The 18,492-nt window shown below is 37.1% G+C and overlaps 1 protein-coding gene across 1 annotated transcript in view; it reads right to left on the bottom strand.

The window, feature by feature from the left end:
- Window positions 1–18,492, bottom strand: part of Plxdc2 (plexin domain containing 2) — a 384,159-nt gene that overhangs the window by 218,097 nt on the left and 147,570 nt on the right. Inside the window, exon 2 of the mRNA XM_026783054.1 lies at window positions 10,347–10,558. Within this exon, the coding sequence (XP_026638855.1) occupies window positions 10,347–10,558 (212 nt within the window). The remainder of the gene's footprint in view (window positions 1–10,346; window positions 10,559–18,492) is intronic.

The following is an 18,492-nucleotide window of genomic DNA, read 5'->3' as shown; positions in this document are numbered from 1 at the left end:
TATATTTAAATAAAAAGGTTATTAACTTTAACTTAGTAAAATTACATGTACAAAACAGGTTATCATAACTAAAAAAACCTATAACTATAAATTCTTCAACTCCTTCAAAGACTCCAGAAGGAAATAATATTACCTAAGTAAACCTTAAGTTCATTGTCTTAAAACATTTTAAATGCCATATTCGGAAGTCTTTGAAAGGTTTGAAGAATGCCTATCCACCTGAAATATATCTCTGTACATCTAGAAAAATCTAACTAACATGAGTAGAAGCTTGATTATTACAGATGACTCTCCATTAACCTAAATTTCTTAATTATATATTACATTTTTAAATGAACTGCACAAACACAATACTATCTCATAGACCCCATTTAAATTCTCAGTCTCCTGAAAGAGCCGGAGGTCACACTGGTAGCACCCCAGAAAGCTGACATTTCAAAACAGCATGGCTTTTTGCCTGCTACTGCTGAATCATGAAAAGCTCTCTTAAAGGAGGCATGTCTCTGCTTCTAGCAAACAGAGCCCATGCCAAAAACAAAAAACAAAAAACAAAAAAACACTACCAAACCATGTTTAACTCTGTTCTTTTATGTCTAGGATTCCTTTTTAAGCTTTCTCAGGTTTTACATGAACTTAGTACACCATGTTGGTGCCAATTTGTTTCAAGGAAGGCCAATTTCCCAGCATTCAGTTTATTTTTCCCCGCCTAGCTCTGTTCCCCTGTTATAGGCCTAAAGCAGTTCCTTTATTAATCACTAATATTCTCAGCATACAGAGGGGAATCCCACATCATTGTGTGTCCTGCTTCCTGGATTGAGCAGCTAGCTTGTTCCCTGACTTTTAAGTATGGCAACAATCACTGTCAGATTGCCTAGTTCTATCATGTAAGTCAGTTTCATAAATTATTTCCACCTCTTGTTCCTCTAGTGAAATCAGCCTAGTTTAGTAAAAATATCCATACACTGGGTTTTGCATTATTAAAAGTTTGACTGTTTTATCAATGTTCAAAAACATTTATACACATATGTACACAACTGAATAGCTCAGGAAGAAGAATTTCAGTCAAGATAAGCACATTTGGAATATGTCAATCATTTTAGACTTGCAGGTCTTATATAGTATGTGGAATTCTGTTGCTAAGAAATCTGTGTGACAAGAAAAAAAAATCAATCCAAAACTGATTATACATATCTATTTTTAACATAATAGTTTTATTTATTTTCTTAGAATTTTATAGAATATATATTTTACCATGTTAACCCCAACTTATCTCAGTCCCAGTTACACCTCTAGCTTCCTTTCCACTTCCTCCTCCTCCCACACTTCCTGTGTGTCTCCTAAACCTGTGATGGCCCTGCCCTGGAGAGTGGTCCAACCACCAGAGGTCACATTTTTAAAGAAAACTAGAGAGATGGCTCAGCCTTTGACTAAGACTCAGAACCCAAGCACAGTTGTTTTTAAAAAGATAAAAGAAAGAAAGACTATGAGGTTGGGTGAATACAGAGGGGCTGGGAGTGGGGAAAGAATGTAATTAAAATGTATTGTATGAAATTCTCAAAAAATATATTATATAAAAATAGAATCTGGTTGACTCTGCCTTCTGCTATTTTTGCTATCCTTCCCTATTCTCTATCCCCTGCTTCTTCTGCCTCTTTCTCAGATATCCCTGGACATGCCCAGTCTACTGGACATGTTGGGTCGACTTCTTTCTCTGCTTTGTTCTTTCAGAGGCATCTGGTTGTTCTCCCTATCATACCTGCAATGAAAATTTTCACTTAATTTTAAAAAAAGAAGGTGATTTTTTCAATCTCAGAATTATGTAAGTACATACTCCATTAAAAAAATGGAAACAGAAATTCCTGATTGATCTCTCTGCAAGGATTTAGTAGACAGGTATTTCTTGGCTCCCTAAAAGGAGAGTAAGAAATCCTTCACTCTCTTCGGGAAATCTGGGAGGCGTGGATTAGTCTTTAACTAAGTAGCTACACAGTCCTAGCAGGGCCCAGCGTTTTCAGGAGACTTGCACTTTCCCTTCTACTCAGATCTTCAAGCATCCTCCTGCCCATCTACAAGCACTAGCTAGTAACCAGGGAAGCTCAGTTAGCACCCAGGTCAGGTAGCTTAAGAGTCACTGTGGTGGCGCCTAGTTTCCAGTCCCCACCGACATGGAGATTCAGTGAAGTGCTCCTCTGCTTTCTCCCAGTCTTCCATTATTGTGCACACTTCCTCTTTCTTTGAGCATTGGACTATTTCAGTCTGTGGCTTCCCAGGAGTCAAACAATTAGAAAGCAAAATGGGAGTAAAAGCAGTCACTTACGGACAAAAGGAGTAAAGCAGAGACGAAGCCAAGGCTGATTGCTAAAGACAGGAGATGACATATTCTCAGGGTTTTTATAAAGATAGTTTTGTGTACAAATATACCATATATTTTTTGTAAAGCAAATAAAAAATATATGTTAACTTTTTCTAAATTTATTTCATGCCACTTTCCTGTCTCCTGCTCCCCACCCCTCTCTCCTGAAATAGAGATTGTACATAAAGTCTTGCACATGTAAGGTACACACCATGCCATCTCTAAGCACTAAGAACTTGTAAAATGACAACTGCTGAGCAACAAAGAGGAACAGCACCTACCCAGCACATGGTAAACTGGCTCCAGTAATTCCAACAGCACTAAATGAGGCAAAATGTTTTGTCCATTGTAGCCAACTAATTTTAATCTCTAGTTAAATTCTCAGAGAGTCCTTAGTAAACAATTAGTGCTCTGTGAAGCTTTCCAACACAAATTTCTTTGAAGGCAACTGTCAGGGCCAGAAGGGCAGCTTTTCAATGCAGAATTCTTTTGCCTTAGGCTTGCGATGGAAAATAGTACATTTCAAAGAGCTTTTAAGAGCCAGTGACTGTGCAAGGATCTGATAAAAAGGATTTCTTACTTGGAGAAGGTTTCTATCTAATCCTTGTCACTTATTTTGTACTTATTTTGACCTGCTATATTTTTAAAATTTATTCCATAAGTTAGTTCTAAATGTTTACTTATAGTTTTCCGATTCATACATTATCTGCTTCTATATTGATAAAAAAAAATAAGTTCAGTTTAAAAATAACAAAAGGGCATCTGATTAGTTGTCAGACACAGAATGATGACAAATCTTTCTTTATTAAAATGACATTTAAGAAGGACAGAAATAATTCTGGGTCTGTCTTTTAACCAGCATCATTATTTTCAAGAGACAAATGAACTGTTTTCATTTCTCAGGAAGGCTTGCAAATGTTCTTTATAAATATTTTCAGCAGATGAAGCTTTAAATCATTTTTAAATAACAACAGCAAATATTTAAACTTAAATAATAAATGCTATATGAAACACTTTAGTCTAAGAATAAAGAGATTATAACTTAAATTTATTCAATAAAAATATGAAAACATAGTCATTATATTAATCTCTGAAATTTATAAAATTTTCTATATTGTAACTCATTAAAATCCAAAACTGAGATCCATTATTTTTAGGTGGAAAAATCACTGTATAAAATATAGTCATCTTAAATTTGAAAATACCTGAAAGTTTTCTGAAAAGATATAACTAAGTGAAATTTTTAAACTTAAATTTAAAAATTAACTTACATTGTAAGGTTTTCAAGTTCTTTTGACTGCATAAAACTCTTTAGTGTGAATCCAAAATAATACAGAAGGGTGATAGGTAGTACGCAAAATGGAGAAAAATCATCTAAAAGATGAATATTCTTGACACTTGGCTCCTTAAGTTTGTGATTCCATGAATACAGATTGCCGAGGGTTAGGAAGAACTTCGCAAAAAAGAAATTCCTTCAGCCATGTTTAATCCCCCATTCATTCAGTTCAGGACAATGGATTCCAAAGTATTTCTTCAATTTAGCAGCTCAGGCATGAAGTACCATATGGAATAAAAATAATCCAGGGTCCCCAAAGGCAGGGACGTTTAATTATTCTAGTGTTTGGATAGGTTCAGACCCCACGCATCCTTAGGGCATGGGCAGCAAAGTTTAAGGGAAATACAAAAAGAGAACTAGTAGAACATTTTCATTCTGAATGTTACGGACCCATCTTGAACTTTGGGATATGTGATCCCTTTCTTACCTAGCCCAAAGTGACACATGAACAAGTTATTGCATGAAATATTCAAAACAATGACTATTACTAGATATATTCCTATTGCCTTTGTAGAAACCAGACAGTAGCCAGTTATCTGTACTTTGGAAAGGACAGATGATGGAGAGCCCACTAAATACTTAGGAAAATATATTCTATATAATTTCTTAACAGGTAAAAATAAAAAATTAACTAATATAAATTTATAATTAGAGATTAATAAATTACACATATATAATAAATCTATGTCTTTCTATGTTATGTATTTATTTATTTACTTTTAAGACACTATCACCATGTAGCTCTAGTTGGCCTGGAATACAAAAGATTTGCCTGACTAAGTCTCCTGAATGCTTGGATTAAAGCTATGTGGCGTCACTCTTAGTGCCACTATGTATGTGAGTGAGTGTGTAAATTGTGTATGTATATTAATGTTTGCCTGAGTTTGTATATGTGTACCATGTGTGCAGTGTACATGGAGCCCAGAAGAAGGCACTAGGTCTCCTAGAAATGGAGTTACAGATGGTTTGTTTGCTGTCATGTAGATTCTGGGAACCAAATCTCAATCCTATGGAAGAGCAGCAAGTTTTCCTAACAGCTAAACTATCTCCCCTGCTCCCTCCTCCTATGTTTTTAATGGCCCATATGTGGGCAGACTCAATAGAGCAGCAGTTCTTAGCCTGTGTGTCACAACCTCTTTGGGGGCAAACAACCCTTTCACAGGGGTTACAGAAGACCATCAGAAAACACAGATATTTATATTTTATTTCATAATAGAAACAAATTACAGTTAGAAAGCAGCAATGAAAATAATTTTATAGTTGGAAGTCACTATAACATGAGGAATGGTATTAAAGGGTCACAGCATTAAGAAGGTGGGAACCACTATAATTGAGCTTCCAACTCATTTACAGTGTTTGGTAGACACCAGGTTATTGTTATAGCACCCCACTCATTACCGGACAATGGTATCGTATCTTTTATTTTTCAATGAGTTCTTAAAAAAAATCACTCAGTGCCAATAAAGGCTGTCAATTGCCATCTCATCTGAGTTTCAAAGCTAGATCTTTAGTCATATAATTAAATGAATCTGCTGCAGTGAAAACTTTGTCCAACCTGCTGTGCCTGACTTGACATTGAAGGTTAACCTTTAGAGTTGTTATTCTTTCCTGGGTTAGCTACTTGTTCCAGGCTGAATTTTGCTTGTCTATTTTGGGGTGGAAATTAGTCTCATTTCTTCTACTGCATATTTCCAGAGATCATACATTAAGGGGCAATAAGATTTGATTCAGTTTCTGCTGCTTTGGTGATGGGAAGAAATATGTAAACTTCTGATTGGATTCTATTTATTTTCTTTTTAGAATATTGATGACAGCTTTTACTTTGCAAAGAATAAATATACTGAAAATAGTAAGTCAGTCAGAGATGATATCTTCAATTATTGCTCACCCTCTAAACTGATAATGAGGATCAAAATAGGATATAATATATCTCGCTCAATTATGGATTATTCTTAGCTTGACATGTCAGCTCCTTATTGCAACAAAAATGGAAAAATATCCATAAATGTCCTTCAAAGTGTTGAATGGGTTATAACTGAATTATCCACATGGTGCTTCACTGCTAATAATTGAGTTTGCTTCTTGTAATACCATGGAAGTAGTCTTTGGACCAATACATATAAGTTGTAAAGTTATTATAAATGCTATTCCTATCATTAGTTTTTAAAACTAGAATTATATTTCAGTGTAGAGGAAATTCTTGCATTCTGCAAGAACAGAGAAAAATATATTTAATCTCAGCTTCTCCGGTAGCATTCTGAGATTAGTCATAAGAATATCGCACTGAGGGCTCCCATGCCAATCTCTTATCATTCATGACAATTCTATCAAGTTATTTTACCATCCTAAGTGATGATACCAATTGGGAATTTCATTTCTAGTCCAGGTTACTATCAGATCACTATTAACCAGTAGACCCTAATCTCAGGTTTCTGATTCTGGCCGTTTGTGTTAAAATGTCTACATGAGTCAGTCTCTTTAAAATGCTACAGTAAACATAATCTTCACCAACCTTTTCCACTCAAAAAAACTAGAGCAGAAACATTTGATATCAACTGATTCTTTTCTTTATAAAAACAATAAATAACCACATATCTATTATTGAATAGAAATATTTTCCTGTTTGATTTCTATCAACATTAAAATGGCTGGAAGACTGAGTAGTTAAAACCTATACATTCTGATGCTCTATTTTATCATTTCTTCAGAGAAACTATGCATTGTAGGCTGGCCATTGAACTCACAATCCCCCTGCCAGCTTCCAAGCTGCTGGGCTTGCAGATGTGTACCCTCAGACCCAGCTCTTTTCATAATGCTGCTGCCGAGTAGGATTACATGTTTAAAAATTACCTCATATTTGCATTCATTCTTCTTATAATCAGGCTACTAAAATAAAGTGTATTTAGACTTAAAAGGTAGAAAAAGAGTAGGATTTTTGATTAGCTGAGTGTAAGTTGATATACGCTTAATATTGCAAATAATGCAGATTCTTACTACATCAAAACGGTACATAATCGAATTAAAGATTAAAGTAGGACATTTTCAAAAACTGGATTGATCTCTAAATTATTACATGAGATAATGCAGACTCATAAAGATAAACGAATGTGTATAGGTGTCTATATTGCAGGTATAGGTTATGAACCCATAAAGAAAAACATGAGAGAGAAAAAAGATGAAAGTGTATAGGTGTCACTGTTATTGCAGGTATACGTTATTGACCCACAAAGAAAAACATGAGAGACAAAATAGAGGTTTGAAGTAAGGTGAGGAAAGGAAATAGAACAATGTAACATGGAAGTTAGAGGAGAGAAAGGTCTGAGCTAGAATGACAGGAGCGGGGAGAGAGGAGTTTTGATGTGGGATTCTCCTCTGTATGCGATGAATATGTTTTATTACCATTAATAAAGAAGCTGTATGCGATGAATATGTTTTATTACCATTAATAAAGAAGCTGTTCTGGCCTATAGCAGGGCAAAATATAAAGAGGCTGAAAGAGATATAGAGAGAAAGTAGGCAGATTAAGGGAGATACCATACAGTTGCCGAAAGAGCAAGACGCCAGTCAGATCCATACGTGTAGGCCACAGCCTTGTGGTGATTAATAGGAATGAGTTAATTCAAAATGTAAATGCTAGCTAGATATATGCCTGAGTTGAGGCTGGAGAGATGGTGCAAGGGTTGGGAGTACTGGATAGTCTTCCAGAGGTCCTGGGTTCAGTTCCCAGCAATCACATGGTGGTTCACAACAATCTATAATGGTATCTTCTCTACCCTTCTGTTCTGCAGGCATATGTGCAGGTAGAACACTATGTACATAATAAATGAATGAATGAATAAATAAATAAGATAATATATTTTTAAAAATTCTCTAAGAATTAACAAAATACTTTATTCAAAAAATGCCTGAGTCATTGATCAAATAGAGTTATAATTAATATAGTTTCTGTGTGATTATTTGGGTCTGAGGGACTTGGAAATGAACAAGCAGTCTTTGTTTACAGAGTTTTTAAACACTATGTGTGCAAATACTGAAACAAAATTTATTACTTTGTATGCCTATTTAAAAAAAAGATAAAAATTTTAAAATGACAAAAATAGACCTTTTTTCCCCATAAAAATCACCATCAAAGAAATCATCTCAATTTTCAGCTTAAGCTTTTGCAAGTAACTCCTTTTATATCAAAGAAATTATCTAGTTGTAGAAAGTAAAATATATAACAGTCCAAACAATAACCATGTGCATAAATTACTAATAAGTAACAGTGCTCGTTAATCTTTGGTTAATTTGACAGAAGCTAGAATCATTTGGGAATAAGAACCCTTTACTGAGAAAATGCTACCACCAGATTTACCTGTACACAAGTCTATCGGGAATTTTCTTGATTAATGATTGATGTGGGAGGGCCCAACAGTGTCAACCTTGAGCAAGTGCTTAATTGGCCCTAGGTTGTACAGGAGAACTGGTTGAGCAGGCCCTAGGAAATAAGCCTGGTCAGTAGGCTGCAGTTCCTACTTACAGGGTCCTTCCCTCCATGCCTCCCTGCACTGACTTCCCTCAGTGACAGATTTTGATCTGGAAGTGCAGGGTAAAATTGAGCATTTCTCCCTCAATTTATTCTGTGTCGTGGTGCTTTATCATAGGAGCAGAAACCTTAACTAAGATGGTAATATTTACATAATGACAAGGACAGTTTGTGATAAGATGAAGACACATCTGGGAGTGTGCTATGGCAGAAGGCCTGTTGATTTCCACTCCTACATGAACATATCACATACTTCCTGACCACTATGCACTGTGTTTTTGCTCAGTCATGGAATCTGAGCTCACATGGGGGATATAACTGCTGCTGGCTGCCTCTGCCACTTTTACCATTATCTCAGGATTTTACCATTATCCCCAGAAGAACTCATTACAGCACTGTATCTTTATATCTTTAACACTAACAGCTAGCTTTATTTTGCAACTTGAAGGCCTGTGTCCTGACCTTAGCTGAACCACTTATGAACTTGTTTGAAATGCAGATGATTAGGTCCAGCCTACTACAGAGAAATCAGAATGGGCATTGATCCCGATACCAAAGTGATCTTTCCATATGTTGAAGTTTCAGACATTTGCCTACCCACAATTGATTTCTTAGTCACTTTTGGTCCTAAAACTGCACCTATCCGATTCCCAGGCCTTCTTAGCTTTATTTATTGCTGTGTGGATATACTACTGCCTGGTGTTAGAAGGTCTGTGAGGGCGGCCAGGGGAAAAGATCCCTGCTATGGCCACAGAGAAACCACTCGGCCATGTTTGAGCCTCTCACAGATACCTCTGACAATCCGTGTTTTAAAGAGTTTCTCTGACTTCGCGGCAACAAAATGATTCCTCAGTCTACTTGCTAAATTGTGTAGCATCTGCTTCATGAAACCGAGATATCTCCTAAGTAATGAGTATACTAGGAATAGCAAAGGACACTGCTCAGTTCAGAAATTATAACCCTAACATCTTGGAGAAAATAGCACCTAAAATATAAAATTGAAAAAGGATATGTAAGCAGACAATAACTGGATCACATATTCCAGCCAAATTCTCATCCCAACCCCTAGAACAACCAGTCCAAGAAGGAAAAACCTTGCCTTGACCTCAGCCAAACTAGCATGCATGGTCAGAAACAGATATAGAGCTGAGAGTTTCTTTACTTTTTTTGCCCCTGCCTTCAATAAAGCATCAACCATGGAAATGCAAATTATTCAACTATTCATTTAAGATGCTCTTTGTAATTAGTCCAATGGTCTCTCCACCATCAGCCTCCACTCACTGAGTACTCATCTCAGTTTTTCAAAAAATGTGCCATTTTTGGCAATGAAAGTCCTATAGCCCGTGAAACTCTCTAGTCATAGGCAAAGATGAAGAGTTAACCCCTCAAGAATCTACTTTGCTGTGCAGTTCCAACACTCATCCCCTGTAGACGTGGTTCCTTCTAGCAGAAATACTTGTCTCACTTCTCACTGATAGCTTATAAATCAAGTGACTTCTTAATTTACCAAAACCTTGTCTAAAGAGCCATTCCTGGGCAAAGCCTCTTTGTTAGCATTCTGATTTGTTATCCCAGAAGAATTCAGCATACCCTACTGCAAGCCCCACCGAAGTGTTCTTTTTCACAGATGTCACTCAGTATAGACATGATCTGGTCACGGTGGCTTGACTTTCCAGACAGTGGATTCCTTAGAGACAGGGCTGTATTCTTCTATTGCTGTCACTGCTGCTTCCAGCCCATGTTTGTCTATCTCATGAATAAATAGACTGATGACTTAGCCAGTATATTTATCAGCCAATTAAACATTTCTTTAAAATTTCTTTAAAAACTTTTTAGGAAAAAAGGTATATAGTAAGAAGATGAGACAGGATATGTACAGTAGAGTTTAGGCATCTTTTTTGTGTGTTTGTTTGTTTGTTTTGAGACATGGATTCCTTGAGTTGCATTGGAGCCTGTCCTGGAACTAGTTCCTGAAGACTAGGATGGCCTCGAACTCACAGAGATCCGCCTGCCTCTGCCTCCCAAGTGCTGGGTTTAAAGGCGGGAACCACCACCGCCTGGCTGAGTTTAGGTGTCTTACAAGGAAATAATGAGCAATTAATTAAAATTGATTATCCAGAACATTTACTTACCTCGATCTGGGTGTTGTTGTCCTGGCCATCATCCAGTAGCAGGTCAGTGAAGCCTCTGGGCTCTGGCGAGTCTTGGCCCATGCTGGCTCTGTTTGTGTCTACTGCCTTAAAAGGGTCCGAGTTTCTTTTCCATCTGTGGCTGTATGCTTGTGAGTCCACATCCACCCCATCATCTCTTTGAGGAAAGGCCTTTGAAACATCATACTTCCAATCTGAAATAGAAACAGGCATGTTACCTCTAGGTGTGACTCATATACATAACACCTATTAGAGTAAAAATATACTTCTGTTGGTCATTAGAATCAGAAATGAATTTATCATAATGAAACCAAAGTACTTGCCATATTAGACCCAGTGTGGAAATCTGAGTGTTACAGTTTAAACCTGAAATGTATCCCCAGATTCATATATAGGATGCTTGGTCCACAGACAGTCGGCACTAGAGCAGTCTTACTAGAGGAAGGAGGTGACTTGGGGTGTGTCTTTGAAGGTTGCACTTTATCCCCAGTTCCTTTCTTGCTTTCTGCTTCCTGACTATTATGGGACGAACAGCTTCTTAGCACACATGCCCCCATCGACATGATGCTATATTCAAAGGCATGGGAGAAACTTGCATGGGGAATCTCTGAACCAGGACTCAAAAGAGCTAATTTTCCTTTTTTTGTTATTTTTTATTGTTGTTATTGGTTTGTTTGCCCAGTTATTTGATTCCAATTGATATAAGCATAACTGATATGCTGGGTATTGTGCGACTTCAGGGTATACGATAAAATGAACCAATGATTCCTGTGGTGAGCTCTAAGGGGCTCTCAAACATACTCCTCTACACAAATGCATATATCTTTCCTCTGCATGGACACACATAAACACACACACACACACACACGCAGAAAAAAACTGTTCTGAGAAAGCAAGTTAGAATCCTAAAGAATGAAAAACAGACAGCTTTAGCTTGTTTGAAAAGAAATGGCATGATGAATGAGTGAGCTTATGCTGATTTTCCATAAGCTATGCCAGGCTGCAAAGGTGCAATGATGTGCTTGAATGGGTTAAACATAGTGGAGTTTTTTTCCTGTAAATGTGTTAACCTATCTTGTAGTTTAGAAGCCAGACTTGGATCATTGCTTGCCTCATTTGATAAGCAACCCCCTCAGAGGCATCACAAACATGCTTGTTCATTTACACTGTCCTCACCTTGGGAACTTGTCAGGGTGGTAAAGGAGGGCATTGACAGGCACTTACAGAAATGGATGGGACAGCAAGGAGATCAAATCACAAAGGTATTTTAAAGCCATCTGCAAGGACTGGCCTTGCTGACCCAGATCCTCCTGTTACGACATGAGGGAAAATTAGATTTAATCATGACTCCTAGTCTTTCATTTCAGTAGGTCAGTAGGGGATAGAATAAAGCAAGGGTTGAAAATTCAGTTTCCAAGCAAGAGGAACAGCCTTCTGCTCAAGCATTACCAAAAGATAGGAATCGGCACCCTTTATAACTGGGCTGATATGGGTTCACAAAGGGCCAAGAGAACACTGATCTAATCATGGATGTGATGTTCCTCTCAATACAAGAACGTTTTGTGGAAGGCTGTTATTGAGATTAATGCAGAATCGGCAACTCATAACTTCAGAACCTATGGGCCACCACCACCACCATTTTTCCGCAACCACAATGGCTAGGCATATTTTGGTTTCAACTCATAAAGTTTGTGGTAATCCTTCCAAACAAGATAAGGCAGTTTAGTTTCACTAAGACCTAAAAGATATTTTAAAGTCTGATATGTTGGAAGCTGGGAAGATGGCTCGGAGGTTAAGAGCACTGACTGCTCTTCCAGAGGGCCTGAGTTCAATTCCCAGCAACTACACAGTAGCTCACAACCATCTGTAATGAGACCTGGTGCCTTCTTCTAGTCTGCAGGAAGAATATAGGCAGGATACTGCATACATAATAAATAATAAGTTTTTAAAAAGAGAAAACTTACAAAAGAAAAAAGAAAAACTAACTAACTAACTAAATGATGCCTGATGTGTTGATGGATGGAGTCTTAAGACTCCATACAATAATAACATGTCCATTGAGCCCTATGAAAAACCATGGGTACCAAATTCACCAAATTTCTACCAGAAGAAATATTGGAGCCAGAAAGAGGAAGGACTGTGCTCTTATCAGTGATCTGCACAACAAAAGGGAGCCATATGCTTTGTAAATGGCTGCACAGCATCCCCCAGTGACTCTGCATGCACTGAGTGTTGAAGAAGAACAACTAATTAGGGCTGTCAAGTACACTGTGGAAAATAACTGCTTGCAACACTCTGCCTCTGCCCAACATTTGACAATACTTCAGTCCTCATTGACTGAGGGAGTGAAGGAACACACTACAGACATTCTCTTTGGCATAGGAGTTATAGGCCCAGGCAGAAATAAGTAAGATACCAGGGCTGAAATGTTTTCTTATTTGTTTGCTGTTTATGGGTTCACAGTAATTTATAAAATTCTCTAGGTTTTTGTTACCCTGTATTTTAAGTCACATTGGACATAGCTTATCTGGAAAGGCAAACATCTTTTCTTAAGGATGTGTCTGGCTCTAAGAACTTTGGTACTAGGCAAAATTACACGAAGCAATTTGTTTGCCTCAATTGTATATCCAGCCTCATTACTGTAGATATACGAGGCAGCTTACAACAAAGCTAAGCAATAAAATTTCCTAACAACCACAGACCTTTTGGCACAAAGTTTAGGTTAATCTCAGAGATGTGAATCTGTCTCCCAGGTAGGGTGGTGGGTCTTGGTGAGTTATGACAGTGGTAAGCTGTGCAAGTCTGTCCTGGACCTTCCTTCCCTTCTCCTTCCCTTCATCCCTTTCCTTCTTACCCTTCTTTCTTTTCATTTTTATTTTCCATGACAAAGGTTAGCCAAGATGTACAGTCTGATCTGGGATTCTGCCACTCCACTTCCTCAGCTTCCCTGGTGTCTGGGAATACAGTTGCCTGTCATTAAGCTCAGCTTCTTAGTTAAACAGGTTGGGTCCACTTCTCTGACATTAAGGTTACCGATTCTCTTCTGGAATATCAGCATAAAACAACTCTCTCATGACCTGTCTTAGGACCACTAGTCTTGTTCTGAGACCCAGGATCCAGGCATAACAAAGCAGGCAGAATGACTATCAGTCCAAAGGATCTTTTACTGATTTTATTTCTCAGTCCCTCTCAAACCCCCTTCATCATTCCCTTCAGTCATTTTACTCTAAAAAATCAATTCAAAGGAGCTTCAGACCTAGGAAATATAATGTCCATATTTCTCACTTAATCTAAAAACTTAATAATATGTTAAGCATTTGTTTAGTACTCAGATTCACTCCTTTGTAGGATTTGAGGACAATAGAAAGAGAAGACAGGTTCTCTGGAAAAACATTCTTATATGACCACATGACTTCCAAAGTCAGGACTCTTGACAGTCTTGGCTTCATTTTTTGTCATTATTTGGTAATATTTTCTGATTAAAAATAATCTGCTATTCATTCTTTAGAATAGTTGTTTTATTCATTGTGTGTATTAGTTGGGTTCAATGTGATATGTCACCCTTTGCTTCAGCATGCAGAGGCTCCATCATACAAACACAGTGATTGATCTACAGTCACACAGCATTGTGCTGGTAAACGCTTGCTCCATTTCTACAATCTGGTCAATTCTTTGCTCACTCTAATTGCATTTACAAGAAGTAAACAGACCCTCAGGAAGGCCTGAGAAGTTTCCTAATTGGGAAACATTGTGAGTATGGGGTCTAGGTTTGCAAAAACCTATTGAGTTGCCATTTTATACTGAATCCTATTTTCTCTGACAATATTATAAATAAGCAGGCATACTCAACCATGCAGATAGAGTATATCACTCTAGGTCCAGGTCCATTATTTAGCTAGTAGATGACTCAAGATGGAAGTGTGACATGGGCTTAGATACTGATCCTGTTTCAGAATGTATTTTATAGAAAATACCATAAATCAAAATGGATGTTTTATAGAAATGAAGGAAGAAAAATTGGAAAAGTTACAGTTGGGTGATCTATATTAAAATTACTTATCTTAATTTCATGGCTTTCAAAATGCATACAAATATCTTAAATTATTCTTTAAATTGACAACCAAACAAGTCATCTGGAGACAAGGCAGAGAGAACTATGGGACACAATATTTTCCTTCCCAGCTTCATTGAAAGCATGCACCATGGGACAGACCTCTCAACACTGTGCTCGTCAGACTGTGCTTGGTCTACTACATGCTACTTAAATCCCCATGGAAAACCTTAAAAGAGAATTCCCCAACATTCCTTGCTACTGTAATTACTCAGTTCATGGAAACATTAATTCTGTTTAAAAACTTCCATTTGGATGTAAGGGGAGAAAGGTTTACAAACACATTTTTCTAAACTGTTACATCCAATAAACAAATGGATATTGGTACATCTTTAGATAGTTGAATAGATTGAAGTAGTAGAGATAGTGTTATTATTAGCTAATGTATTGCATTATATTTCCAATAAGACAACATCAAAACACCTCATAATGACTAGTTTACCTGAAAAGACCAAAATAATCCCAAAGCATCCTCATAGTGTTCTATATAATCTTTATAGTTCCTTCTATGCCTTTGGGATGGTTCATCTTTATTCTCCTCTTTCTGATTCTAGGCAGCATAAGGTGAACTGCTTTGCTCTACTATACTCTCTTCTTTTTTTGAATCCCTGAAGGGTCAGAAACATTGGAGCCATACAGCCATAGACTATGCAACCTTTGAAGCCATGAGTCAACATAAATGCTTCTCTCTTTATTATGTCTTTCTCTGTGTTTTTGTCATTCAGGTGGAAAAGCAACTAACTCAGGGGGGAATTATGAATGGCCTCCCTTGGTAGAGAATATCTTAAACATCTTCACAATGTGTTGGTATAGAAAAGAAGCAGCACTTGCTAACCCTGGTTTTCCCAAACACTATCCTGTGTCTTTTTCCTTTGGCTGATTTTGCTTTGTATCTTTCAATTGTAAGACGAAATGAACTGAATATGGATAAATATTTTATCTCAATTTCCAAACCTGGCAGGGTCTCAGGAACACATGACATAGATGGTGTCAGAATAGTGACTCCAATTTATATAGGGTGTGTTTTGGGTGTGTGTAAGCGTACACCTGTGTATGTGTATGTTTTGTGACTGTGTTGTAAGAGCAAGCATGGACACTGGCATATACTAACCATTTATGCTTATAAACAACAAATCCATAAATATATTTTTGCTCTGGTTTTTTCTCACCTGGGAGAAATTCATGTGTTTCATCTTTGCCCAGATTCTTTAGACTTATATCTATGTTTGTGCAGCATCAGAGAAAGGGCAGAAGAGAAGAATAAATGATGTCAAAAATAATCTGTAAATTGTTTCCCTTCTAAATGATATGAGGTTGAGACAAAGCCTGGTTATTTTGAAGTTATGGAAGTTTCACAACCCAATGTCTACACATCAGACCTCTTTGGTAAGAGGCATAGTAAACATAACACTTCATTGAGGAAGGTGCTCAGGACCTCTTGAGATTCAGAAACAGTGAAGCACATACAAAGAGATCAGGTTTAAGGTAGAGGTGGAAAGTAAGTAGAGGAATGAGCCATGTACTGAGTTCAGTCTGAGATAGGAGCGAATGAGGGCCCTAAAAACCCGTGTCTAGGAGCCCATTCTGTATGTTCTACCTCCTCCTTTCTCTTACTGAAGCCCATTGTTGGATACCTTTTGAATGAAGAAACTTGGTAACTGAAGACCACTTTAAAAAAAGTGAATTGGATTAGAAATATGTAATTATCATGAAACTCATCAAAAATATACACTGAGTAATTTGGATATTTTATTTTACTGGGAAATAAAATGATTAATAGACATGCTAATTTCATAGGTACAGAAGACAAATTATACTATGGGCAATAATCCTTTTATAGTAAAATTGAAATCAATTTTATGTATGGGTGAGGTCGTCCACATTGCAATCCCAACCCTTGGGAGGGTAAGATAAGAGGATTGGAAGTTTGTAGGTGACGTGAACGACATGGTAAATTTCAAGCTAGCCTAGGCTACAAGAACTTGTCAAAAAAAAAAACACAAACAAAACCTCACAACTTTACAATACTTTATTGAAGTGTAAAAGATAGAGTAAATCTACACTCATGGTTATAAACTAAGAAGTTTTGCCATTGCTCCCAAAAACTTATAATTAGTAATATAATAGATAAGGAAAATGTGGTACATTTACACAATGGAGTACTACACAGGCGAAAAAAATAATGACATCTTGAACTTTGCAAAAAAAATGGATGGAGCTAGAAAACATCATTTTGAATGAAGTAACCAAGACACAGAAAAATAATTATCACATGTACTCACTCATAGGTGGCTTTTAAACATAAAGCAAAGAAAACCAGCCTAGAAATCACAATCCCAAAGAACCTAGACAACAATGAGGACCCTAAGAGAGACTTACATAGATCTAATCTACATGAGAAGTAGAAAAAGATAAGATCTCCTGAGTAAATTAGGAGCATGGGGACTTTGGGGGAGGGTTGAAGGGGGGGGAGAGGAAGAGAAGGCAGCAGAGAAAAATCAATAAAAAGCAATAAAATAAAAAATAATAGTAATGTACTGACATTCCATTTTGCATATGAACACATTGGTGATGTGTTGTCTAGAGTCTCTGTCTTAGTTAATATCTAACCTGTTTTTGAATAATCTTTCTTAGGGTCAAGATATTAATCTTTATCACAGCTTAGTTATAGAACACCATAAAATAATCTAAAAGGGAAAACATAATATTGGAAGCAAATGCTATTGAAATCAACCAAACAAGGCAAACAGCCCTTCATATGTAGATGGGGAAGAGAGTCTTCTATCTTGCCTGCTATGTTAATACAGGAAGATGAGTCACTGCTAGTTTAAATGCAAGGCAGAAATAGTGTACGCAATCCATAGTAGGTATAATAGAGGTTTAATGTATAAGAAGAACTTGAAAGATAATCTTCTGATTGAGGATTTCTTAGTAACTAGCTAATAATGTTGACTCCTCATTCAGATTAATAAATTTCAGCACTGACTTTACATTGAAGACAGTTTCTCATCATATAGCCATAATATACTTATTCACTCAGAGTATTTGCTAGTTTTTCAAATGCATTAATAGGACCAGGGAAATAGGCTCTGCTCAACATTGGTTACAATCTATACATAATCTATAGGCAGGTAAAGATTACCTAATTAAATAAAAGATGCCATGTTTCCACAAGACCTTTGTGTTTTTCCAGGACACATTCATCATAATCCTCAGAATAACAAAGGCATTTCTGGTCTGTGCCCTCAGTCATCAGTGGTATGAGAGGGCGTGCTCTTACAGCCTCTTTCATTCCTCCCCACTATAAAAGCCGATTACACTACTAGTACCTAAATATCTTGTTAACATGTTTTATTAAATTCGGAGCTATCTAATTTTTAAGGGCCATATATTTGTTTTTATGCTTTCAATTTTATTCATGAAAGGTATGTATGTTTGTACATATGCAAGCATATAACATTCAGTAGCTTCATAGCACATTAAAAAATGAAAACCATGCGTTACAATACCTTTTTGTTGATCATTAGGCATAAACCCTCGTGTTTCCTGTGCTATGACTGACTGATTTTCAAATGAAGCCCAGGCACTAGAACCAAATCCCAGGCATGAAAGGAATGACTGCCGGTGAGGGAAACAAAAGATTCTGTAAACAAGGATCAGTCATGGACAAGAATACCTCCTGGGAAAATGTGAACTTCTGAACCAGTATAAGCCAGATGGGATCTATTGATACAATGGTACCCAGACTCAGAAATGATGTCTAAATGTCCTGGGCCCAAGACACAGAGGGACTTCTAAAAAATTCGGTCTGCCAGGTCTGATCAACTCAATCTCATCCCAAGTTGTTATCATATCATACTCCGTGGGTCAAGTTAGACTCCATAGTGACCCAAAGTGGAGCTCAGGGTTTCTCAGTCATTGACTACAGATGTTATCAAACACATGCCTTTCTCTGCATCTGATTAAATCAGGTAAATCATACAAGTTTCATCCCAAATTTCTACAGGCTAAATACCC

This window comes from Microtus ochrogaster, chromosome 16, assembly GCF_000317375.1.
Source record: "Microtus ochrogaster isolate Prairie Vole_2 chromosome 16, MicOch1.0, whole genome shotgun sequence".
Taxonomy (NCBI): Eukaryota; Metazoa; Chordata; class Mammalia; order Rodentia; family Cricetidae; genus Microtus; species Microtus ochrogaster.
Note: the sequence above shows the minus strand (reverse complement) of the source record. Positions and strands in the feature narration are given on the sequence as shown.